The sequence below is a fragment of the Sciurus vulgaris genome (assembly GCF_902686455.1).
Source record: "Sciurus vulgaris genome assembly, chromosome: 8".
NCBI lineage: Eukaryota > Metazoa > Chordata > Mammalia > Rodentia > Sciuridae > Sciurus > Sciurus vulgaris.
The window spans coordinates 125,134,777-125,160,315 of record NC_136468.1 but is presented as its reverse complement, the minus strand read 5'-3'; the positions used below and the strand labels follow the sequence as shown (position 1 = coordinate 125,160,315).

The following is a 25,539-nucleotide window of genomic DNA, read 5'->3' as shown; positions in this document are numbered from 1 at the left end:
ATCAAGATCCTGAGGAGATGGATCCAGGGCAGGGATGATCCCCCATAGCCTTAAACTCCTCTAACACAGGGCTCCACCAGGTCCAACAAGTCAGGATTGGTCCTAGTGTCAAGTCTCTGGGGGTTGGCCCCTACCTCCTGCCTCCTGATCCATAGCAGCTGCTTTTGTCCACATCTGCATCCACACGGCCAGTGGAGGCAGCTGTTCTGTCCAGAGGTTGTACATTGCCCTGTACCATTTAATTGGTTCTGGCCACTTACTTGTGCTAGTGGTTGCAGTGTCTTTCTTCGACCTCCCTCTACAGGGCCTGGACCCAACCATTTGTTCTTAGGGATCACCAGAAGGGCCATCCTGAGCAGACTCTTGTCATGGAGCTTGGAGCCCCCTGGCATCAAGGGTTGACTGAGACTCTCACTGGAGCCAGGGCCTGACCTTCTGGACACCCCTCCTGACCCACCCTGTCCATTCTTCCCTCTGCTCTCCTGACCTAATTCCTTAGGCCCGAGTTAGCTGTTTACTGACATGGTGCTGTGTGTGAGCGTGAGTGGGAGAAGGCGGGGGTGGGGCCCAGTGAAGTGGCAGGGGAGGGTAGCTGATTTTGCTTTGGCAGAATAGGAGAGAACTGTGCCCAGTGTCCCAGAGAAGCAATATGGATCTGAGGCACAGCTCCTGGGGACAGGCAGCCAAGCAGGGAGGGAGAGACTTGGGAAAAGAAGTTGGGCCATGGAGAATGGAGGCCCTCCCCTGATCCAAGTCCTATCCTCCTTGGAAGACACACTGTAGGTGTGGGGCTGCTCCAAGAGGGCTGACCCTCTTGGAGGCAGAGGGTTAGTTAGATGGAGGTCAGGCTATACTTGCCCCTCCACCGCCCTCAGACCTGTGGATGTGTGAGACGCCCATATAGTGGAACCCTTCCCTGAGCTGCCTCTAGCTGAGGCTGCCATGGCTGCCACACCTGCATCTGCCCAGAACCTCAAATAACCTCCGGGACTGACCTCTGGCAGCAGCCCCTGGGGGAATGCTGTTCAGTGCCTGCTGTTTGTGACTTTTAAACAGAAGAAAAACACTGATGAAAAGCATTAAAAACAAAACCAAAATACGACTGTATTGGTAAACATCTAAATTTTTGTAAGAAAATTAAAAATTAAAAAAAGCAACAAAGAAACTTTCTGTCTTGTGTGGCTCAGCTCCCTTGTCCCAAGCCACTGGCTTCTCCCTCAGCCCTGAGTGGGTACAGGCTGATCAGTGCAAGGTCTGCTCCTGCCTTTTGGGCATTTCTCTATATCCATTGAACCTGTCTCCTTGCTAATCCCTTTTCTTTATGCTCAGAGGAGTGGACTGGCTTATGGGTGGTTAGCTGGCCCTGAAACCAGGAATTGGCACAGGTGAGCACAGCCCAGACAGGGTTTATCTTTGTATCCAGTATAGGAACTGGGACCCTGCTGGGTGGCCAGTAATCTGATCACTTGGGGGAATTGGGGCCTCAGAGCCAGGTTGGGGGCTGGAGCAGCTCTGCATTTAGGCAAATACAAATTAACTGCTTCACCCCTTTGTAGCTGGGCAACCAGCAGAAATGCCTGGCTAGGCTGAGCCTGCCTTCCTTTACATTAAACCAAGCTGAGTGGGACTAGGAAGGGAGGTACTTACACTCAGTGCCACATGTGGGTCCAGGGGGTCAGGCGCTTTGCACAGCCCTGTGTTCACCTCTACCCAGGACCTGCTTAGAGATGGATGAAGGCTGGCCAATTTCTTATGTTTTTTAGGGCAGGCAGATGGCATTGTAGGGCTACTAGGTGCCCATGACTTGGGCAATACTGAGCAGGGCTGGTTCCCCCTCCACTGCTGTGGCCAGGGGTCCCCAGGCTGGGGACCCAGGACCCAGCCAGCCATGAGCCCAGCCTGTAGCATGAGCATTTCATCAAGAAGAACTTGGCATGTTTGGTGTTAAAGCTGAGGGTACTGGGAAAGAGGGAGCAGTGTGGCAGTTGAGAACAATACTCAGTTATCTTGTATCTAAATATTTAATCTTTAATTTCTATTTTATCTTTTAAACATGATTTTAGTATAAGATTATTGCAACTAGCCAATTTTAGTAAAGCATTTATGATTCATTCTTAAAAAGAACGTGAAAATTCAGCAGTCAGAAGTGTGATATGAGTTGTTAGTTCTGGTAGTTACTGAGGCATTGCTGCCACCTGGTGACAGCAAGCCTCGAGAATATCCTGAGTGCAAGGCACAGCAGTTTCCAGATGTTTTCCACATCCCTTCCTGGGAAGTGTCAATGCCTGAGGATGATGTAGAAACCCTAAAGGATTTTATTTATTTATTTTTATGTGATGCTGTGGATTGAACCCAGTGCCTCACACGTGCTAGGCAAGCACATTACCACTAAGCCACAATCCCAGCCCTGAATTCCACTTGCTGGTCAGTGACACCATCAAAGATGCCACCTGCCCCAATTTGGTTTGTGTGTGTGTCTGTGTGTGTGTTGCCAGGGATGGAACCCAGGGCTTCATGCACACTAGGCAAATGCTCTAAGCTATATCCTTACTTCCCTCAATTTAGCTTTATCAGTATTTTCACACAATGAACCTATTATAGAGAGGTCACTATGTGCAAGGCCCAGGCCTCACAGGCCTAAAGTATGCTTTGGATTTGAGGACAGTTCTCAGAATCATAGAAATGGTGTTAGCAAAAGTTTGTCTATCTTGCCCTTTGGAGGACCAGGCTTGGCAGGGGAGCCCAGAGCAGGGTAAGTAATCAAGGCTGCACTGGGCTGCCTGGGCCCTTGTATATGGCCTTCTCAAGGCCATCCACCACGTTCATGTATTCCAGGTATGAGCTATAATGTGTGCACTCAAAGCTGCTGCTCCCACGCACATGTGCCAGGAATTCAGGTGTTCCTGGGATGATGACATTGTCAGCCAGAAGTACTGTCCCCTTCCGCAGCAGGCCACATTCCTACAGGGGACAGACAGATGAAGTAATGTCAGGAGTGCCTGGCAAACCACCCCAAACCAGGTGTCCTCCCCAGCATACTGCTTCATGCCCGGCCTATGCCTCACCTTGGGGACCAGGTCTCTGATTCCCTCATTTTCTCTCCAGAGCAACTAGTATCAGAAATGGTTGTTCTAGGTTCTAGTCCTGTCTCTGGAATATCAGTGTTTTGAGATGAAGGTACCTTTTGCATCTCCTTTCCTTTTTTTTTTTTTTTTTTTTTTTTTTTTTTTTTTTTTCTTTTTGGTAGTACTAGGGCCTTACATATGCTAGACAAATGCTGTACCACTAAACCACATCTCCACCCTTCCATTCACTCTTAGGTCCACCTTTAGCCCCTAGAACAACATGTGGCATATAGCAGAAACTCAATAAATGTTTGTTGGATGAGGAGGTAGAAGAAATGCTAGAACCAGAGCATGCTCCTGAGATAACTAGTTCCAGGAACACAGGCCCCTACAAGGGAGAAGTGCCCCAGGCAGCTTGTACAGTCACTACAGACAAGACCTAGTGACTCTGCAGGATTCGGGGGGCAAGCTGATATTGCCACTGACAAGCCTGCCCATTGGGGGGACTTCTCTGGATGTCCCCAGTTTCCTGCCTTTACAGATCTCTATTCTCCACCAGTACTGGGAATGTGGGACGATAACAAGGCTGTCTGCAGGATGAAGGAGTCATTACTGAACATGCTGCCACAGGTAGTGCCCCCCCCCCCCCCCCCCCCCCCCGCCGCCAGAGTTTGCTGTCAGAAAAGAAACTCCATAAAATGTTTTGTATAAGCTGAGAGGTAAATTTGCACACATCAGAAAAATAAATATATAAATATTTATAAATAATAAAAGAGAAAACTGAGTGGAAGTGTATCCTGGTGGGGGACGAGCAGTGCAAAAGGACCCACAGACACAACTTGGAGTTGAGTTTGGAAGCATGGAGAGTTGTTGGTTGTTTCTTTTTCCCCACTACATAATTACAAAACAAAAATTAAAAAGCAGCTTTAAACACTGAAAGTGAAACCAAGCAATCCAGACTGGGGTGTAGCCCAGGCCCAGGGTTTGATCCCTTGTACTGCAAAACAAACAACAAAGCCAGCACAATGGGCACACACCAATAATTCCAGTGACTTGGAAGGCCTAGGCAGTAGGATCACAAGTTTGAGGCTAGCCTGGGAAACTTAGCAAGACAATTTCAAAAAATAAAAAGGGCTGGGAATGTAGCTCAGTGGTGGAGCACTTGCCTAGCATGGGTAAGGCTCTGGGTTCAATCCCAGTATCGCCAAAACAACAACAAAGACAAGTGACCTTGGGTATCTCAAATCAAGTCATTTTCTGACTTGAAAATGGATGGATGTCACTCTGGACCTCAGCAGGGATGTGCCCTATGTTCAACAGTCACACGGCATTCTCAGCTGCTATGGTGGTGGTAGTGGTGGTGGGTAATCTTTTTCAGCCTATTGGCCGTGGAAGAAAGCTGAGGACCACTCAGTCTAGAGTACTAGAAAACAGCTGTAAGGTCAGTTAGGCCAGGGGACAACCCCTGACCTGGAATTTGCACAGAAAGTACCACTATGAATCAAGATGTATTTCCTCTCAGGAAAAAGAAAAAAAGAATGTCCTAGCAGAGTAAGCTAAAAATATCTAGAACAAAGAACTACTCAGGAGAGCACCTGTGCTCAGGCTCCAAGAAGGGGCAGGAAATGTACAACATGAGCAGGTTGCCTGGGCCCCTAGAGTTTTAGGGTCAGCCAAAGACTCAGGTGTCAGCTTCAAGAGATACAAGATGAACTTTAGTAAGACCAATGACATCAGTGATACTAAAATTTCATGAGTTCATCATGTCATAAAGGAAGAGTGACGTGTTGGTCACCTTTAGAAGTGCTAGGGGCCCAATGTCTTTTAGGAAACTGGTCCAAAAAAAGAAAAAAAAAGTGGGACTGGGGTTGCAGCTCAGTGGTAGCAAATGTGAGGCACTGGGTTCAATCCTCAGCCCCACATAAAAATAAATAAAAGATATTGTGTCCATCTACAACTTGAGAAAAAAAAAGTGCCTTGGCTTCCTCTGTGTGCTCCCCACCCTGATCTAGCTCTATCTATGTCTCTCACTGTCTGATTTCTGGCTCTAGAGAAAGCCAGTCATCATGTTGTGGGGATGCTCAACCAGCCCTATGGAGACACCCATGTTATAAGGGCCTGTGACCTCCTCCTCAAAGCAGTCACCTGATTTTGAATCGCCACTTGTCCCTGAGCCCCTTATCTCTTATTCCTCTGTTGCTTACAGAACCAACCAAGTAGAGGGGATGGCTGGGCCTCCACATGCCAGGGAGCCAGACAGCCCCAGCTGCAGGTCTGTTGCATGCTTACAAAGTGCAGCCGTTCCCAATTCATGCTTTCTCTTCTTTTGTGATAATTACCAGCTTTGAACAGCAGCACCGAGAAAACTATTAATTTCCCAGCTACTAAATTGCAATATTCACTATTTTTCTAAAAGCAGGCCCCAGTAATTAATCACACACCAAGTACTGCTGAAATCCATTCACTGTAATGCAGACTTCCCTGTGGCATGCTCTTCTACCCAAATGAGGCCCCTCTGATTGGTTGCCTGCTCTCTGCCCTCAGTACCCAATTTCTATGATCACACCCCTTTGTCACAGGTGGGCCTCCTATGCCCAGATGATATTCCTGCAGGTGCCCTATCCTGGCCTGCAGGTCCCTTTCTACTCCCCACTGCTTGCCCCCTTTGCAGGTTCTCTGGTCCATATTCCAGGAACTTCCTGCCCTCTTCAATTGCAGGGCTTGGAACTTCCAAAATGACTTTGGGGGGTCTCTGAAATGCCCTTCCCAATGTCACCCCTCTTCACAGTGCCAACAAGGATCCTTCCAGATGCTCAAAGCCCTCCATGCCGCTAACTCTTCTCACTGCCAGAACATTCTGTGCCCTTTTACCTAATAAGCCTCTGCTAGTGTTGGTCCCTTCCCATCTGTGTCCAGGTCACAATGGCTCTGCCCTGCTAGAGCTTGACCAAGCCCCTCACACTCAGGGTCCTAGTGCACAAAGCAGGGTGTACAACTGCTGGGACAGCTGCAGAAGGACAACCCTATGCTGGTTATACCAGGCAGGAGGCCAGTGAAGGGCATAGGAACTCCTCAGTGTCTCCTTATTGGCCACCAAGGAGGGTCAAGATAAGTATGTACCCACTGGGATGCTCTTTAAAAGTTAGTTCATTAAGGGTTGCCCAATGTTCCAAGTCCCAGTCACTTGGGGAGCAAGGATTTCTGCCCCCAATCACATGCCAGGTGAGGCTGGGTGACAGCAGCACTGAAGGCTAGGAGGAGTTGGAGGGAATGAGGGACTGCACAATAGAAACCTCGAGAGAGATTTTAAGGACACACTAGCTTCCCCTGAGCCATTACTAGCAGCAGATACTCCATCAGGAAAGTTGCTGTGGTCACTAGAGCTGTTCTCCCTATTTCCTCAGTCCTGTGCCCTTTTGGCCCTGACTTTTCTGGCTCCTGGTGCTCACGCTCCTACCTGATGGAACCTTTTCCCAATGCAGGCAACCTGACACCCATGCTCCCAACAGGTTACTTTACCTGATCTCTGACCCAGCAACCCCTTTCCTCCCATCTCCACTTGCCTCAAGGCCTCCATGGTCCTCTGCTTTCCCTGACCTTAGGTAGCACCTTGGCTGGAGTTCAATGCCTATTATAGTTTGGATATGGAATGTCCCCAAAGGCTTATGTGTTGAAAGTTTGTTCCCCAAATGGTGGCGCTACTGGGAAGTGGTAGAAACTTTAGGAGGTGGGGCCTAACTGGAGGAAGCAGATAACTGGGGGTGTGTCCTTGAACAAAATATCTTTCCCCAGCCCCTTCTCCCCTTCTTTCTTTCTTTCCCACTCTACTTCCTATGAGGTGAGCATCTTTGTTCACCAAAATGCTCCCCTCTATGATGTTCTACCTCACCACAGGCCCAGAATCAACAGTCAAATGACCATCGACTGACCTCTGAAACTGTGAGCCAAAATAAAATCTTTCCTCCTCTAAGTTGATTTTCCCAGGTATTTTGTCACAGTGCTGGAAAGCTGACTGACCCAGTACCCAAGGCTGTCCCCAGGGCCCACCTATGCCCCCTGGGCTGCCCTCAGCAGGATTTGTTCAGGGTAGATGGCTCTTCAGAGAGGCAGAGGTCAACCAATCTGGGTGGTCCCAGAAGTCCCTGCAGCAGCAGCCAGCATAGGAGCTTGTTCTGGTGAGGTAGGTGTAACTCACCTCCAAGAGGAGTGTGTCTGGCAGGTATCGGTCCTTCCAGTGGTCAAGAAAGACCATGTCCAATGTGTCCACATCATACTTCTTCTTCAGCTGGGGGATGAGGTCCTGAGATGCCCCAACCAGAACAGTGACCTAGAACAGTAAGTTGGTGCTATGCCCTCGGAACACACAGGAGCCCCCTATCATGCTCCCTGCAACCACCCCACCAGGCACCAACACACTGTCCCCATTAGTTTTATTTTGAGTTCTGGGGTTCTGCCCACTCCCTCCTGGGGCAGCCTTGGGAATTTCCAGGCAAAACCACATTTCCCAAGCTGCTGTGGCTTCCTTTCATGACCCCAGACCTGGAAAGCAGCAAGAGACCCAGCCAAAGCATGTGTTCAATGCTTGCAACAATTCTGGGTGTGCCCTAGGCCCTCCCTACCTGCCCTCCCCTTTCAAGCCTCTAGGTCCACATCTGTCATGTGCATCAGGCATGCCGCACCTTGTCCTGCAGACCTGCAAAATCTACCATCTGCTGAGTGATAGCAGCAAAGTCAGGGTTCATCTCCATGGTGAGTAGTCGTGCACCAGGTGGCAGCAGGCGGGCCATGCGTACAGCTGAGTAGCCACAGTAGGCCCCCAGTTCCAACACGAGGGAGGGGCTGTGCTCCTGAATCACAGCATCCATAATCTGGCCTGAGGGACAGTTGGGGAATATGTGAGGTAGGTAGACAAAGGGGAACTTAATTCCTAGACATAGGTCCCACCTTTCTCCAGACCAAGCAACAGCTCCCTCTTTCTTCCCCATCCTCCCTAACCACTGCTGCACAGGGTCTTTAACTTCCTCAAAGTCCCCAGCTCCGAGGACCTAGTCCTCACTGCACACATTCTTAGAACTCCCACAGTTCTCCAGACTTCCATGCCTTTGCACACACCAGTCCCTCTTTTTTTCACCCTCCCTGGCTCCCTCAAGAGTTATACAATCTGAGAGGGCTGGACAGGGGCTATGAAGTCTTGTCCTCAGGGCTCAATTCCAGGTGAGGCAGAACATACACTGTGCCCTGGGCCACAGTTTAAGGCCAGGGGAAGTGCCTGGGGGAGGTGCCTGGAGAAGCTGACTCAGAACCTGACTGGTTCCTAGGCAGGTCCCATGACACTGTGGGACAGAGGTCAAGGGAAGCTGTACCACCCTTATACCCTGAGAATGTGGGGTCCTGAATGAAATCCCTCCTGTGGCCTCCTTAAGTAGTAGGGTCATGAGAAATCACCAGGGACCAGTATCTATGGAGACATTCATGGTAGGGACTTTGCAGAACCTGACTCCCACCCCCAGATGGGACCCCTGGAAAATGACCTTCCCTGGCTGGATCTCTCCTTACAAAGCACATTTTGTGAAAAATATCTCTCCCCACTGGGGCAAGGGTCTGGGTACAAAGTCCTGCAATGGACGTCCAGGTCTCTGAACAATCTTTGCCCCAGAAGGGGGAGCAACAAGTTGGGTCCTGTGACTCAGGATCCTGAGGAGTCTCCAATTCCCACCTAACCATGTCCCAAAGCTCCCAAACCACCCACCCACTTAAGAGGATTCTTCTGTACAGGCAGTGCTGCCTGACCAGAGTTCCCCATTCCCATGTTTACTGCCTGCTGAAGAGGTCACTTACCCTTCTTATCACCCACATTCATGGCCCATTCCTTCTGCGTACAGTAAGTATCAATGGCCTTCAGCACACTCTGGGGGTCCCCAGGTTTTGCATTCTGCTGCACGTGGCGTAGGATACGCTGCTCCTTAGTGTCACCCATGATCAGGTTGCGAATTGGCTGGAGGACCCGCTCAGTCCAGAAGATGGCTAATAATCCCCAGTACCACCGGTGTCTCAGCAATAGCTGCAGGGATAGCAGCACTAGACCCAATGAGGCAACTGCGAACAGCAGAGGTAGGGCTCCCAGCATCTGCAAAGGCGGGGTGTGGTGAGGGGAGGGGCATCTTGATTATCAAGTTTACTCCACCCAAAAGGTTGCAAACAGGGAGTTGTTAATTAATGCTTCCTGGGCTGCTTCCTGTCTGGATCACTCCATTTGGCCCTTCCCCCTGCCCATCTGCTTCTCACCTTTTGGCCATCCCACTGGCATTGCCTGAGCCTAGCCACATACAAAGGTACAAGAGAGCTAAGAGGGAAGAGAGCAGGAGAACAAAGAAAGTAAAAGTCTATATAAAAGGGGCAGGGAGCTCTCAATTCTTGGGATACCAGAATACCAGCTATGACCCCCTTCTCCCTCCCGTTTGAAGTCTGTGACTACCTTATAAATAAAACCTGCTTTCTACATTTGCCTCAGCATGTTTCTCTAATGTTCAAACTTCAACATTTGAGGAAGCAGAACTCCTTACTATTAACAGGTGGTATCATCAGCCAAATTATCTTCAAAGCTGCTTCAAAGTCGGGCTCCTAATTCTCATGGCTGTGGAAAGGGTCTAGACTTGAATTCTCTAAATTTAGGAGCCAAGCAAATATTTGTGTGGAGTTCAGTTTTGTTTCTGGATAATCATTAACAAAAACCTTAATCTGGAAATGATCAAGGTTCGATTATCTAAGCCACTTCCCCATAGGCCAGCCTTGCCCAGGTTTTCCCCATCTGGCTGAAGGTAGCAATTCACCTTTCCAGCCTCAGAGATAGTCGAAGGCCTCAGAGATGTAATGGTAGAGTGTCGAGGGACACTGGGGAAGTCTCCATGGTCCTCATCTGCACTGCCCTGTAAGTTATGGTAGCACATGAACCTGAACCTTAAGAAAAGAAGGAAAAAGGAACCATTTTGTTCAGGCCATATTCCCCCCAGGAGAGCCAGTGATAAAACTTGGGAATGATATATATGATAGAGTGCTAGTAACAAAGATACATGTAAAATCAATAAGAAAGAGATGATCTAAGAGAACAGTGGGCCAATATGAGCAACCCACAGCTTACAGGAAAATACTCAGAGGTCAGGAGCCTGAAACAATCAAGGCAAACCAGATGCAGGTCTTGCAGACCACCTGGGGTTGGCCCTGGGTCATGCCCACTCATGAGAAAGTATGAATAATGCCATCCTGGGTATCAGAGGACACTGTGCAGTCATTGGTCATTGCCTAGAGTTTTTAATTGCTCAGGAGTTCTGGGCAGGAGAGTGGGACAGGCCTATACAGATTACAACTTCAACTACTTCTTCCCCACTCTCCCTCTCTCCTCCTCCTTCTCCCTGTCCTCCGTGTGTGTTTGTGTGTGTGTTACTGAGGACTGAATCCAGAGGCATTTATCACCAAGCTATATCCCCAGCCTTTTTATTTTATTTTGAGACACAATCTCGCTAAATTGTCTAGGCTGGACTTGAATTTACAATCCTCTTGCCTCAGTCTCCCTAGTCACTGGGATTAATAGATGTGCACCACTGAATCTGGTTCCAGATTACACCTTTGGTTGATCACAAGAGCATGAAAAATGCAGAAGGGCATGGCACAGTGTAATCCCAGCTACTGGAGAGGCTGAGGTAAAACAGACTGAATTTGTCCCATCCCCCACCCCATACCAAGGCCTGTTTACACATAAACTTTCTGAACTGTTAATCCCAACCAATCCAGAAGCAACAAGCACTTCTCTTTATAAACTATCTTATCCTAATACTTTGCCTCCTTTGAGTTATCCTGCCCTTTTCATCTATAGCACGCCCCCCCCCCCCCCCCGTCCCTCCACCCTGAGTTCATAGGAAAAAAGTTCCTAGCTCTTATCTGATAGACATTTCCAACTGCTATGTGGTCCCAATGCTGAGTTGGGGGAATGTGTCCCAGGACTAGTCCTTTCCTTTTCTGGCTAGCATCTATCACAGGTCAATAAACCCTATTATTTCATAGATTCCTTGGTCTCAAAAATTTTGGTTTAATGTGTCAACGAGTTGTACACTTAGTTAAAATAGTTAAAATCGTTAAAATAGTAAATTATAAGTCCATCATATTTTACCAAGATAAATCTAAAAGCAAAACAACCATACATGATGATGCATGACTATAATCCCAGTTACTTGGGAAGTTGAGACAGGGGGTTCAAAAATTCAAAGCCAGCTTGGGTGACTTAGCAAGACCCTGTCTCAAAACAAAATTTTAAAAGAGGGCTGGGGATGTAGCTCAGTAAAAGAGTGCTTGCCTGCCATGCACAAGGTTCTGGATTCATTCCCAGCACAGCAAAAAAAAAAAAAAAAAAAAAAAAAAAAGGAGGGGACTGGGGTTGTGGCTTAGTTATAGAACATTTGCCTAGCATGTGTGAGGCACTGGGTTTGATTCTCAGCACCACCACATATAAATAAATGAATAAAATAAAGGTCTATCAACATCTAAAAAATATTTTTAAAAAAAGGAAGAGGAGGGGGAGGGAAGGGGGAGGGGAGAGGAAGGAGGAAGAAGAAGAAAGAAAAACACTGCAGTAGAACAAAAATTTTAAAAACAAATCCTGCTCCAAGCCCTCCTTGTTCAAAAAAGGAAAATGGACATACCATTCCCCATAAGGAAGCAAGACCAAGAAAAACAATTACAGCTTCCAGTTCCCCAGAGAACTCAGTCATTCAGGAGGACCTCTCTCTGCCATCCACATCATCTTGGCTGCCTAAAAACTGCAGTCCACACCAGTTATGCCTGATGGTAGAGGAAGAGGAAGATGGCAGGGGAAGAGGCTGTTTTTATCAAAGCAAGAATCTGTCCATCCCAAGGTCTACCTTGCCACGGGCCCTTAACATGTGCATCAACAGCCTTCAGGGATTAGCCACATCCCTTTCTGCACAAATGGCCCATGCACCTGAGCAAGGGGCAGGTTCTCCTTCCCAAAGCAGCAAGAAGAACACCCAAGCTGCGGGTACAGTAGCACACACCTGTAATCCCAGCAGCTGGAGAGGCTGAGGCAGAAGAATCAGGAGGATCAGGAGTTCGAAGCCAGCCTCAGCAATGGCAAGGTGCTCTACATAAAATACAAAATAGGGCTGGGGATGTGGCTCAGTGGTTGAGTGCCCCTGAGTTCAGTCCCTGGTACCAAAAAAAGAACAGAAAAAAAAAGAACACCCAAACATCCCCTAAAAACCTCATAAGCCTGGTTAGGTAGTATCCCTGCAAGAACAAACTGTGAACCCTCATCAACTCCCATCACTATCTGTCCTCCCAGAGACCTGAAGAGGGCAATTAAGATGCCTGGGCACAGTTAGAAAGCCATAGTGGTGTATCCCTGTAGTCCTAGTCACTTGCAGGGTGGAGGCAGGTGGATCATTTTAAGCCCAGGAGTTCAAGGCCAGTTTGAGCAACCTAAAAGATCCCATACTTTGAGGGAGAGGGTGCTTGGCAGTTACCCTTGGGTCAAGATATAGGCTACTGACACTCAGACCAACAGCTCTGCAATTAGTTGTGGCAGTGTTTCACTTTCAGTCTGGCACAAACATCTGCACTTGGGTGAGATGGGGGAACTCTATTAGACCCTGTTCCATTCTCACCCAAGTGCATGCCCAGCAGCTCTAGTAGCTCCCAAGAATCAGGAAATTGGGCAACTCCACTTCTGAGGACAATCCAAAGAATTTTACAGTTACCCACAATGAGGCCGACAGTTGATATGGGACAGATGGCAGATGATTTTCACTATCATGGCCTTTTCCTAAAAAGACATGGACAGGACAGGACAAACACTCAATGTGAAGCTGTCTGGGGTGATGAGTTCAAGGGGCTTGAGTCACCGTTTCCACATGACCATGTACTCCCAGACTTTCCAGATCTGTGCCATTCCATGCCCCAACCCCCAACAGACACACAGAGGTTCCAGGTTTGTCTATGTAGCAGCCACCTCCCACTAGAACATCCTCTCAATATCTCTGCTGAGTGCCCACCTTCTAAGTGCCTTCAGCTGCTACCTTAAGGGGAAGAAATTGCAGGAAGAGAGCCAAGATGTTGTGCCTGCAAACAAAACTTGTACTTTTTCTGCATAGGTCATTTTCAGTCAGGCTACTGTTGTCTCTTGCAGTCAAAGGGTCCTTTAGGTTTGGATGCAAGCTTTCCCTGGGTTCTGCTGCACTGGCTACCCTCTGCCCTCACTCACTAGCTCCTGTGAGTTGTTTTCTCCAAGGTCAATGTGCCCTTGCAGACTGAGCAATCTGTGGAAAAGAAGGCTGAGAGGGGAGGCTCAGAGGCCACCGTGGAGGTAGGGCAGCCACAAGCCCAGCCTTAAGGGTAGTACCATAGGATTCAGCACATCCTCCCACAGTCAAGCCTATTTCTTCCTCTGTAAAATGGGTAATTGTCCCAGGTCTCCAGGATGATGGAGGACAAGAACAATAAGAGTCCACACAGTGTGGCTGGGGGTGTGGCTGGGGGTGTGGCTCAGTGCTGGAGCCACTTGCTTGGCAAGTGTGAGGCATTAGGTTCAATATCACACACATACAAAAAAGTCCACACAGTGCCTAGCACCTGCCTGACACAAGTATGTGTGTGAGAAACACAAGATGTCCATCCGAGATGTGTGAAGCTGGCCTCATGATGCAGCCTTCAGGACAACATTGGCAAACCCTGTGCCCAACCCAGAAACCCCATGCCCATCACACGAAGTAGGTTCTGGAGCCCAGAATGGCAGCCCATGCTTTTCTGTGTTTCTCTTTGTGCTTCATAGCCAGACAGTTCATCACTTGTTAGCTGGTTAGTATTTCCTTTCGTTAGCTGGTTAGTATTTTCTTTCATCTTTAACATCCCTAGATGATTCTCTCTTTTTTTAAAAAATTTATTTATTTAATTACTGCCATGCTGGGGATTGAAGCCAGGCCCTCATATCTGCTAGGCAGGGCTCTACCACCGAGCTATACATCCTGTCTTTCCTTAAAGAGATGTGAACATTTTTCACAAATATACTGCAAGGAAGCACCAACAGAATCAAAAATCCTTTAAAAATACAACAAATGTATGTTGTTGTATGTATGTATATGTAAATGACCTGGTTTATAGGTTCATTTTTAAAAATTCATGAACAATAACTCAAAAGTGACTGGCTCATTTGGAAAGATCTGAAATCTGCTACTTATGCTGCATCTTGCCCCACCCCAGTTTGAAGAGCAGCAGACACACCAGTCTCTGCTCATTCATGTCCTTCTGATTCAGAACTTCAAGGAGGGATGAGGTGGTGCTTGGGCATGCAGCTACCAAAGGCAACAGGAAGAAAAGTCTCAGCCAAGCACAGATGACCTCAGGCAATTTCCAGGAAGGGTCATAGTCAGCCTCCCTGAGAATGAACTCAAAGGGCTATATGTTCCCCGTTTTCCACAGCAGATCAACACATGGATGCAATGGGTCTTTTTTCAGCAGCACTTGCCATTTGAAAAGTATTTTACATTCCTGAACGCAACCAATGACAGCACCAGTACCCTGAGAACAGCTGCAGCTTGGGCATGCCTTGTCCTACACTCATGGGGATGACAGCCCAGCGTTTAGACAGGTATAGAGCCACAGGTATGATGACAAGCAGAACAGTGGCAGGGAAAGGGGTGAAGCATGAGCACTGAAAGAGAGAAGTTGTCCCACTCTGCATATAGATCCTCCATGGAAGCTGGGGAGAGCCTTGCCTGAAGATTGCTGAACAGGGCTAGAAACTCACAGCAAAATATGGAGCAGGTATGAGAGCCCTGAACTTGAGGGGCTGGTCCTGTAAGATAAAAGTGGACTAAAGCAGGGGTCAATAATCCCAAGAGAGCTACTATAGGTTTGTTTGTCTGTTTTGGTAATGGGGATTGAACCCTGGGGTATTCTACCATTGAGCTATACCCCCAAGTCCTTTCTGTGGACCAAGGGTTGACCCCTTAACTCCACTTGGGCTCAGACTATCTAAGGAAGAGACTAGAAGTAAAAAGGCTACAAAATACCCTATTAGATCCAGATTGTGGCAGGGTCTCCAGGCCTCTGTAGCAGAGAGCCTGGCCCCTCTCTTTTGCAGAACTCTGGACAATGACCCCTTAAGATGAGGGAGTCAGAGAACTCAGCCTCTTTGTCACCTGAGTAAAGCCCTATGGGAGCAGAATGTAGCTCACTCATTCATGTGTTGTCAATGGCTTGTTCTCACAAGCTACAGCAGAGGTAAACTGTTGCAACAGAGACCATAACCTGTATAAGGAAATAAGAGCTGGATCTCCATAGGTTAGAATGGAACAAGAATGGTCAGACCTGTATCATGGTCTAACTTGCCCTTCCATCCTTCACAGGCATTCTTCAATCACACCTGATCCTGCCTTGGCACCTGCTTCTTGGGAGAACCCCACAACAGAGCCAACCACTCTGGTCAAGACTCATGTACTAGGAACATGGCTGTCTTTTTTGGCTCCCAGCAAGGCACAGGTCTTAGGTTGGAGGATCCATATGTGGAAAGGACAGAGAGAATAGGGGTCTTTCTAAGGTGAGGGCAAAAAATAGCCTGGATAAATGTACTGGGGTGATGACCAGGTCAGCCACCTGCCCCATAGGCCAGTCTCAACAGACCAACAACAGATGCTTGCTCTGCTTGGCATCTCCTAAGCACTTTGAACAATGCTCCAGCAGCTACCCTGGGCTCTGGGCTGGACTGGAAGTAGTCCACTAAATTCTGATTCTGACATCTTTATTCCATTTTTCAAAGAATGGATGGTTCTGTCACATCTGCCTGCGAGGCCCCATCATTGCAGTAACCTTGACAAACATTTTCTCCCTTAGCAAACTTCTTTCAGATTCCTCAACATTGAACCCTCAACATTGGCCCATGCAGATCTGAACAAACCTGAACAGAATTTCTAACAGCTCAAAGTCACGTTCCTAGGATGATTCTAGGCCTCCTCAAAGTGACTACCTGAGAAAAGGCTGCAAACAAATTTCCAGTCTGTTGCAGCTACACCTGAAGTCAGAGCCCCCTGTTTCCCAGCTTCTGTGGAAGTGTAGGAGTCTTTCTTTTCTTATCTTATTTATTTATTTATTTATTTTTTGCAATGATGGGGATTCAGCCCAGGGCCTCACATATGCTAAGCAAGTGCTCTACCACTTAGCTACATCCCCACCCAGGAGCATAAACTTCATAAACTAGAGTAGCAAACCCAGATGTGTTTCCCATGGACCAACCCAAAAAAACCAAAAAAATAAACAAAATAAAAATAAGCCCCCTTTTTTTCTTTTTCTCCCTCTTTTTATTTTGGGTGTGGTATTGTTATTGTTTGAATGTGAAGTGTCCCCCAAAAGCTCATGTGAAAGACAGTGCAAGAAGGTTTAGAGGAGAAATGATTAGGTTATGATAGCCTTAACCCAATCAGTGAATTAATCCCCTGAGGGGATTAATTGAGCAGTAATTGAAGGTGGGTAGACAGTGGCTGGAGGAGGTGGGTCACTGGGGCATGCCTTTGGGGTATATATTTTGTATCTGGCAAGTAGAGTCTCTCTCTGCTTGATCATCATGTGTGCCACTTCCCTCTGCCAAACTCTTCCACCATGATGTTCTGCCTCACCTCAAGCCCCAAGGAATGGAGCCAGCCTTCTATGGATTGAAACCTCTGAAACCATGAGCCCCCAAATAAACTTTTCCTACTCTAAAATTGTTCTTAGCTCTTTTAGTCAGCAAAAAAATAGCAGCAAAAAAATTGACTATAACAGGGATTGAACCTAGGGGTGCTCTACCACTGAGCTATATACCCCCAGCCCTTTTTTATTTTTAGATAGGGTCTCATAAATTGCCCAGGCTGGCCTCAAACTTGTAATCCTTGTGCCTCAGCCTCCTAAGTGGCTGGGATTATAGTTGTGTGCCACGGTGCTTTGTCATCCTTCCCTTCTTTCGTCAATTTCCGCTTCTCTTCAAGCCCCTCCTTCCTACTCCTCAATTCTCTCTTTAAAATGTCAGGTGCTTCTGTTCAGGTCAGAAAGAAGCCTAGCTCCTTCCCCTACCATCAGCAGTCACCAAATATTTTCTGTCCTTACTACTTTAACCAGACCACATTTCTGATCTGGATTAGGAACACTGGGCCTCTGAGCATGCTCAAAAACTTATGTGCCACCACAGGTTTGCTTGCTCAACTGGGCAGTCCATGGTGAACCCCCCTCCTAGTCCAAGGTGCTAAACAAATGTCTGATGCCATATGGCTGAGAACAACTGCACTTTCTTTCTCTCTCTCTCTCTCTCTCTCTCTCTCTCCCCCAGGGGTTGAACCTAGGGGCACATTACCACTGAGCTACACATCCCCAGCCGTTTTTTTGTTTTTTTTTTTTTTTTTTTTTAATTTTGAGACAGGGTCTCACTGAGTCACTTAGGGCCTTGTTAAATTACTGAGGCTGGCCTTGGACTTGTGATCCTCCTGCTTCAGTCTCCAAAGAAGCTAGGATTATAGATGTGCACCACCTCAGTGGCTGAGTGGAGGCTTTTTGCTAAGCACCTTTGGGGTTGAAAAGTCTTCTGGCTCTGTTTCAAGTGATGATTCATCCAGGGCTGGAAGATCCTCCCTTCTCTGATCCTTGGAAGCCCTTAGTTCTCCTTATTTCTTCCTGCTCCTCCCATGGGAACTTCTTGGTCAACTACACACTCCTACTTGAGCTTCTGTACACTCTGTCACTACTTCTAATCAATGTATGAAAATAAAACTACCAGAAATAACTCTGTCCTCTCCATGCTGACATGACTACCAAGGTTAATTTGGAACATCAATGGCTTTTTTGGGAAATTTAAGATTTCCCCTAGCTGGCTCCTCCTTTTCCATTACTCACGCACCCCCATCCCAATCCTTTTTTTTTTTTTTTTCAGGGAGTAGGGGCAGGAATTGAACTGAGGGTCTCATACATGCTCTACCACTGAACTACATCCCCAGCCCCCTCCTTCCTCCTTCTACCATCTTCTATCTTCTTTTGGCTTCCTTACATCATTTGATATATCCTCTTTCAAGCCCCCGTCTCTTCTACCCCTCTGTCCCAATCTTTCATTTCCCATTCCAGTTCTTCAACTCTGGACAGTCTCTGAAACTTTAAGCCCCTTTCCCCAACAGGGGCTCTCAAGGGACACAGGGTTCCCTAAAAGCAACCACTTGAAGCTGAACAAGAAGAAGGAAAAAACTCCCTGGAAGGTTAGCAATGTAACTCAGTGGTAGACTGCATGCTTAGCATGTCTAAGGTCGTAGGTTCAACTGAAAAACCTAATTGGAAATAGGTATTTAGACCATGGCCTCTGTAAGATCATATATCAGGCAAAAAAGTTTTTCTCCATAAATACTGGTGGAAAGCTTTAGCCTCACATTGAGCAGATAACCCTTACTGTGTCCCATCAGAAACACATGGCCACAGTGGCATATGCCTGTAATTCCAGTGACTCAGGAGCTAAGGCAAGAGGATCCCAAGCTTGAAGCCAGCTTCGGCAACTTAGTGAGACACTGTCTCATAATAAAAAATAAAAATGGTTGGGGATGCAGCTCAGTGGCAAAGCATACCTGGATTCAACACCCTGGACCCCTCCCCGCCCCAAAAAAAAAAAAAAAAGTCAAAATAAAAATATAAATGGAGAAGAGAGAACGATTTCTCATATAAATTGTATTTTGTGAATTATGTTTTATGTCTGCCTAAAAAGTTTCAAAAATCTTTTTCATAACTTGTAACCTGTGTTATGCTAAGATAGTTACATAATAGATATTCATTGAATAGCTAAATAATTTCTTCTTTTTGGTGCTGGGGATTAACCCAGGGCTTTCTGCATGCTAAGCACTTGCTCTACTACTGAGTCACACCTCCACTGCTTAAATAATTTCTTTCTTTCTTTCTTTCTTTTTCTTTTTTTGGCAGTACAGGAGATTGAACCCAGGGGCATTCTACCACTGAGCTATATCCTCAGCCCTTTCATTTTTTTTTTTTTTTTAATTTTAAGACAGTTCTCACTAAACTGCTGAGGCTGGCCTTGAACTCACAATCTTCCTGCCTCAGCCTCCCAAATCACTGGGATTACAGGCATGTGCCACTGCATCCAGCCCTAAATAATTCCTAAAAGAAGACAAAGTGCTGAAACACTCATTATTAAGCCTAAGTTTATATGCTTTTGGCTTTTTCTCCTCCATGGAAACCAGGGAAAGCATTCTACCACTGAGCTCCACCCCCAGCCCTGGCTTTTTATTGTTATATGATACAGAGAAGTTAGATATTTGGGTTAGTTAATAAGTTCAAGAAGAAATAATGTTCTTTCTACATTAAAAAAAAAAAAATGCCTACAGACCAGTGTTGCACACCTGTTATTCCAGCTACTGAGGAGGCTGAGGCAGGAGGAATACAAGTTTGAAGCCAATCTTGTCAACTTTGAGAGAGACTGTCTCAAAATTAAAAAAGAAAATAAAAGGACTGGGGGTTCTCCTGGGTTTAATGAATACAAAAAAATTATACTATAAAAAGCAATGCCTCTAGCTGTTATAAGATAGTGTATTTGTAACAGTCCCTTTCATGTAATGTGGGTCCACTTCATGCTTTGAATATGAACTTTGTTGTTTGACCAGGGTGGTTTATTTTAAAACTGAGATTTTTTTTTTTCTTCCTCTTCCCCCTAACTTCAGGGAAAGCAAGATTAACATTCCTCCTATCCTACACCAAGTTATCTGTCCTTTCTGTGGTTCACTGACCACAGGAATGAAGAAATTCAGACTAGGGAGCTGGTACCAGGGGATCTAAGAAACAGCTATCTCTCAAGGCTACCATTTGGATATGAATTATGACTGCTGATACGCACATCTGAACTCAGCCTTTGTATCCCCTGTTTAAAAGCCCTATGCTCCCCCTGATAGAATTGTAATCACCTCTGAGACAAGAGTCTGCTGCCTTCTCATTTGCTAGCAAATCAATAAAACTTCTTTTTCCTTTTTCTCAAAACCTTGTCCTAATTACTAGGGACAAGAACTGTGTTTTCAGTCTCTTATTCATAAAATGTGCTAATCTACTACTGATACTGGTGTATAATAAATTCGCAATTGTCCACTTCCTTGTTTTCTCTGTAAGGTACAAGTTACTAATGGTCAAAAATTATGGGCTCGGGGTATATAGTTCAGTGGTAGAGTGCTTGCCTAGCAAGTGTGAGGTCCTGGGTTTCATCCCAGCACCACTAGTGGGAAAAAAATATACATCATTTTATATATATAATGACAACGCTACTAAGAATAAGAGTAAAAGCAGGGCTGAGGTTGTAGCTTAGTGGTAGGCACTGGGTTCAATCTTCAGCACCACAAAATAAAATAAAATAAAAGTATAAAAATATATAGAGGAAAAAAGTAAAGGCAAACAATTGTGCAAACAAAACAGGATGTGTTCTAACATGAAGAGTTTGCCAAGAATGTAGAATGTGTTTTTGTTAAGGGGAGGAGAGAATTTTTATCTAAAAGTGAAAAAAAGAAAGAGGGAAAGTACAAGAAAAATCCTGAGTGGATACAGAAAGTTGTAGGTTTGCAGAAAAGGGATTTTATGTTTCAAGCTCAAAATTGGCTAGGATTAAATGGATTTACATATAAAGTTTTTTTTTAAGATGAGCTTTATTATCAACGGTGTACTGATGTAAAAAACTAGAGTTTGTTTTTCTCTTTGTTAAAACAATAAAGTTGCTGGGCACAGTGGCACATGCCTATAACCCAGAGAGACTCAGGAGGCCAAGACAGGAGGATCACAAGTTCCAGGACAGTATCAGCAACTTAGTGAGACTTTACCTCAAAAAAATTTAAAAGGACTGGGGATGTAGTTCAGTGGTAAAGTTCTCTGTGTACAATCCCCAGTACCAAAACAAAACAAAACATTCCCTGAATTATTGGCCTGCTTTTTTTTAAAACCATGCTAGGAACTGAACTCAGGAACTTAACCAAGCTAGGCAAGTATTCTGCCCTAAACTATACCCCCATTTGTCTCCAGTCCCTAGCACCTACTGTTTTTTGTTTTTATTTGGGTACTGGGATTGAACTCAGGGGCACTCGACCACTGAACCACATCCCCAGCTCTATTTTGTATTTTATTTAGAGACAGGGTCTCACTGAGTTGCTTAGCACCTCACTTTTGCTGAAGCTGGCTTTGAACTCCTAATCCTCCTGCCTCAGCCTCCCGAGCTGCTGGGATTACAGGTGTGCGTCACTGAGCCCACTTGTTTTGTTTTTGAGATAGGGTCTGTGCTAATTTGCTGAGGCTGGCCTTGAATTTGAGACCCTCCTGTCCAGTCTCCTAAGTCACTGGGATTATAGGCAGGCACCACTGTGCTCAGGTTTTTGTTACTTTTTGAACAATCTGCCTAGGGTATAATAAGGATTCTTTATCATATCAAAATAAGTTCCTGTGTTTCATGCAATCATTATCCTATCCTGATTACCTAAAATAAGTCTTCTAAACAGTCTTTTCCATGTTAAGAGTTAGTCTTTCTCAGTCAGGTTATTGTTTACATTTCCTTTTATCTTTTAATTATGTCATAATCTTTTATTAGTATGGTAGATTGAAAACCCCACCTCAGTTCATGTCAGTCAAGCTCTACAACTAAGCGCTACATTCTCCATCCCTGTCATAATGATCTCAATGATTTTTCATTGTCATTTCAATAAAATAGGTAAGTTAGGACTGGGGATATAGCACAATGGTAGAGTTTATCAGGCCATAAGTTAAATCCTCAGCACTGCAAAAAGAAAAAAAAATGTTGTTTAACCTTTACCAGGTTATATTTGTATGGGAAAAAGTTAATTTAAGGACCTCGGAAGTTGGATAAAGTCCTGAGAAATTTGTGAATGCTCCTTATATGTCCTCATATGATGTTAGCAGTCATACGTCATAATTCCAATTATTATTTAAAATATTGAGAGTCACAAACACAATTTTGTGTTATTTTGTACAGAACTCTTATTAAATCTTTAATCACCTCATATTCCGTCTTTAATCATCGCAAATAGCTGTTTTAGTCTGATGCTTTCTTAAAAGCTCTTATGATCAACTACAGGCCAAAGTGTTTCATCTCCAATACATGGAAAGGTCTATGGAGGCTACTCTGAGGCACAGGCTTCTGATGGCATTGCTTAAATACCTTTGAGACCATGCCACTGGGCTAGGCCAGGGTCTCCAGAATTCCAGTTGAGAATTTCATGGGTTCATGACACTTGGGGTCAAAACAAAAATTAGGTATAGGGGCTGGGGGTGTAGCTCAGCAGAAAAGTGCATGCAGAAGATGAGCATGCATGAGACTATGACTCTTCAGCACCAGCAAACAACAACAACAACAAAAAGCCCTTCTCTAGGGCTGGGGGTTTGGCTCAGTGGCAGAACACTTGTCTAGCATGTTCAAGGACCTGGATTCAAACCCCAGTACAGGGGGGAGAAATTGTGCTTTGATTATCTTTGCTCAAAGAGAGGTTATTTTTATGTTTTGATAGAGAAGTATAATACACCTTTATGGGTTGTCAGATTGTGATCTTTTTCAATATCTTTGAAGGTTTATGATCTACCCGTAAATTGGGTTGAATCTTGACTTCTTATACTTTTTTTTATTCTGTGTCAGGGATTGAACCTAGGTCTTTGGGCATGAGAGGCACTCTACCAATTGAGCTATATTCCCTGCCCTTCTTATGCATTTTGTTAGCCTTTAAATACTCAGTTACACTTTCCTTCAATGTCTGGCTACAGGTCTTCAAAATATTGTTTTCGATTTTTCTCCTTCGTCCTGACTTGGTGTTATTGAGAACAAAAACCTGACAATGAGGATCCTTATTGGGACTCAAGTTGCATTGCAGCTGTCCTGCCCCATCAGAATCTGAAAAAGCACTGCAGGCTAAGACATCAGACAAATTCGATATAAACTTCAAAGAACTCATTGCCACACTAAATAGTCTATGTGCAACCTTCATGCCTGGAGCTGTGCCACATGAGCCACAGAGAAGTCCTCTCCAACTCCTGCAAGTTCCATGCTCTGTTCCAAGAAATAACTATATTGCTGACACTGATGTCTATGCCTTCACCACATACACTCAAACTACAAAACTTGGGCAATCCATCAAGTTGCTACTGCTGTCAACATTCTACCACTTAAAAGACACTTAAGAGTTAGACACCTAGAAATCTCAACACACTGCTAGTCAAAAAGCTGGATTTGGGCACATGCCTATAATCCCAGCATGGGGAAGGATGACAAGTTCAAAGCCAGTCTCAGCAACTTAGTGAGGCCCTAAGTAACTTAGCAAAACCCTGTCTTAAAAAATTTAAAAAAAGGCTACGGTTGTGGCTCAGTGGTTAAGTATCCCTGACTTCAATACCTGGTACCAAAAAAAAAAAAAAAAAAAAAAAAAAAGCTGGGTTTATAGGTCAACTGTAACCATTAACCTTTATTTTTCTATTTTCTCAGAAATGCCCTCATTAAATACCTGATTGCTTGCCATCTAGCAAATATCTTCATCCTCCTTCAGCTAGTCCTTCACAAACAAAAGGTTATGGAACATTCTGTTTCTTTAACAAGAGGAGCACTGACAAGATCCTCTTTGTCCAAACTCCAACCATTTAGGCTCCTTCTAAATACTAAGTTTCTAATAGCCATGCCTACATCCCTAGGATAGCCCTAACCCCCTCAAAGTGCCTGCCTGAGAAAAGTCAAGAATGCTAAACAAATTTCCTGTTTGTTATAGCCAATAGCTAAAGACAGGGACCTTCTCCCAGCTTCTATGGGAAGACAGGCATCTAACTTCCATTAACCCAGCAGCAAACCCAGATGGCTTCCCCAGGGACCAATCTTTCTTCCCTGATATTTGTAAAGTATTTACAAATACTTAAGTCCCTGACCCTATTGCAGCCCATACTCCCCTTATCCCTGTGAAACACTCAGTCACCTCTGCACAAATAAGAATGGAGCTCAACTTTTTCCCTACTATTACTAGTTTCTGAGTAAAATATGTTTTTTGCCATCAACTCCTGTCTTATATTTCTCTGTGATATGCTGTCCTCTTCATTGAGCCTTGCAGAGTCCCCCAGAGTCCCTCCAGGGGGCAGCAAGTACTGAGGTATGGAAAATCATATTTAATAAATACAACAGGGCACCAAAATCCCTGGCTGGAAAAATCTGAAATACTGATCTGCTAGCAGGGCAGGTGTAGGGAGGCTCCTGCATGACACACAGATTCAGCCTTCGTGGATCCTGTTCTCCAGTGGGCCCCTTTCAAGTTAGGAAGTCCTTTGCTTGCATGGAAAGGCCATGGGGGTGTGGAGGGGTTCCCAAGGCCTCCAAGTGGTAATCTTTTGAGAAGATCATTGTGCTCTTCCTGGTTCCCTAAAACTCTGCTCTGAGGTTCTGATCCCTAAGGACCAAGTAGGACTCTCCAAAGGATCAGGCCCTGGCCTTGCCACATCCTCACCAGGTCAAGACCTGCTCCAGGGACAGGCCCCATCCTTTCAGTCTGGAGGTCTTGATGCCCAACCATGGTAGAACTGATTTCCTGCCCTTGTCTCGGGCCTCCAACTCCAGCACAGAACTTCAAATACCCACTTCCCTCCTACACACACACACACACACACACACACACACACACACACACGCACATACACACGGAGTCTGGCACCCAGCCCCTGTCCAGAGACCCCCACCCAAGATTAGATCCCTTAATGGCTATCTAAATTTCCCATCCATCCCAAACTCCCCACCTTAAATATATCTTCCAACCCAGGTCGGTAGACCCACGCCCAAGAGCAGATTCCTACACCCCGGCCCAAATTCCCCAGTTCAGGTTGGAATCCCCAACCCAGGTCCGGAGACCCCCGCCACCACAACGCAAGATCCAATCCCTTCACCGCGGGCCGAATCCTCCACCCACAAGGCCATCCCTTAGCTCACCAGGTTACTCACCTCGCACAAGGCTGTGCGCCCCGGACTGCCAGACGCGCCGCGCGCAGGCAACGCGGAGGGCAGCCCCGGCAGCTGAGAGGTCCCGAAATGATGGCGGCGATGGCGGCGGCGCTGCGGGGTCCTGGCCGGCGCTTCCGGTGGCGGACGCAGGCCTTGGCGGGAGGGGCTCGGGGTGCGGCTCGGGGAGCGGCAGGTAGGGTGGGTCTGGGGGCGACAGAGGCCCAGAGGCCAGGGGCGGGGGAGTCCACGTGGCTGTGTCCGCGTGACCGGGAACAGGGTGTCGTGCATCGGTGTCTACTTGGGGATGTCCCCGCGGGGGCGGGCGTGCCAGCCCTGACCACGGATAGCCTATGTGTCCACATGGGAGTATTACCGTCGTGGGGAAGGGGTACCCGTACTGGGGGTGTTGATGTGGGGGTGTCAGAGCACGCCTGGGAGGAGCACAGGATAGGA

General features: G+C 46.2%; 3 protein-coding genes across 19 annotated transcripts in view; 2 read left to right on the top strand and 1 right to left on the bottom strand.

Moving 5' to 3' along the window:
- Nucleotides 1-1,165, top strand: part of ARVCF (ARVCF delta catenin family member) — a 49,975-nt gene extending 48,810 nt beyond the window's left edge. For all 13 annotated transcript variants that reach the window (XM_079152163.1, XM_079152166.1, XM_079152169.1 and 10 more), the window contains one exon: nt 305-1,165. Coding sequence is in view for 2 of the 13 variants with exons in the window: in XM_079152168.1 (XP_079008294.1) it covers nt 305-331 (27 nt within the window). In the remaining 11 variants the exon portion in view is untranslated. The remainder of the gene's footprint in view (nt 1-304) is intronic.
- On the bottom strand, nt 1,080-25,218 carry COMT (catechol-O-methyltransferase). 2 transcript variants are annotated; one of them, XM_079152178.1, is made up of 5 exons: nt 25,087-25,218; nt 8,904-9,192; nt 7,745-7,938; nt 7,261-7,392; nt 1,080-2,961 (listed from the first exon to the last, which is right to left on the bottom strand). In XM_079152178.1, the coding sequence occupies exons 2-5, from the start codon at nt 9,190-9,192 to the stop codon at nt 2,761-2,763; spliced, it is 816 nt and encodes a 271-aa protein (XP_079008304.1). In that variant the 5' UTR covers nt 25,087-25,218; the 3' UTR covers nt 1,080-2,760. The 2 variants fall into 2 exon arrangements, with proteins under 2 accessions (XP_079008304.1, XP_079008305.1); XM_079152179.1 differs by lacking the exon at nt 25,087-25,218 and adding an exon at nt 9,629-9,742.
- TXNRD2 (thioredoxin reductase 2) overlaps nt 25,159-25,539 on the top strand; it is a 65,972-nt gene continuing 65,591 nt past the window's right edge. For 3 of the 4 annotated variants that reach the window (XM_079152177.1, XM_079152175.1, XM_079152176.1), the window contains exon 1: nt 25,159-25,279. In XM_079152177.1, the coding sequence (XP_079008303.1) occupies nt 25,174-25,279 (106 nt within the window). In that variant the 5' untranslated portion in view covers nt 25,159-25,173. The remainder of the gene's footprint in view (nt 25,280-25,539) is intronic. The other variant, XM_079152174.1, reaches the window with a different exon arrangement.

What these genes read in the sequence shown, in the direction of transcription:
- COMT (XM_079152178.1), bottom strand. Translation starts at nt 9,192, where the DNA reads ATGCTGGGAGCCCTACCTCTGCTGTTCGCAGTTGCCTCATTGGGTCTA. An exon ending in TTGCAGGTCTGCAGGACAAG is followed by an intron (nt 7,393 to 7,744) that starts GTGCGGCATGCC and finishes TTACTGTTCTAG; the next exon opens with GTCACTGTTCTGGTTGGGGC. An exon ending in CAGACACACTCCTCTTGGAG is followed by an intron (nt 2,962 to 7,260) that starts GTGAGTTACACC and finishes TGTCCCCTGTAG; the next exon opens with GAATGTGGCCTGCTGCGGAA.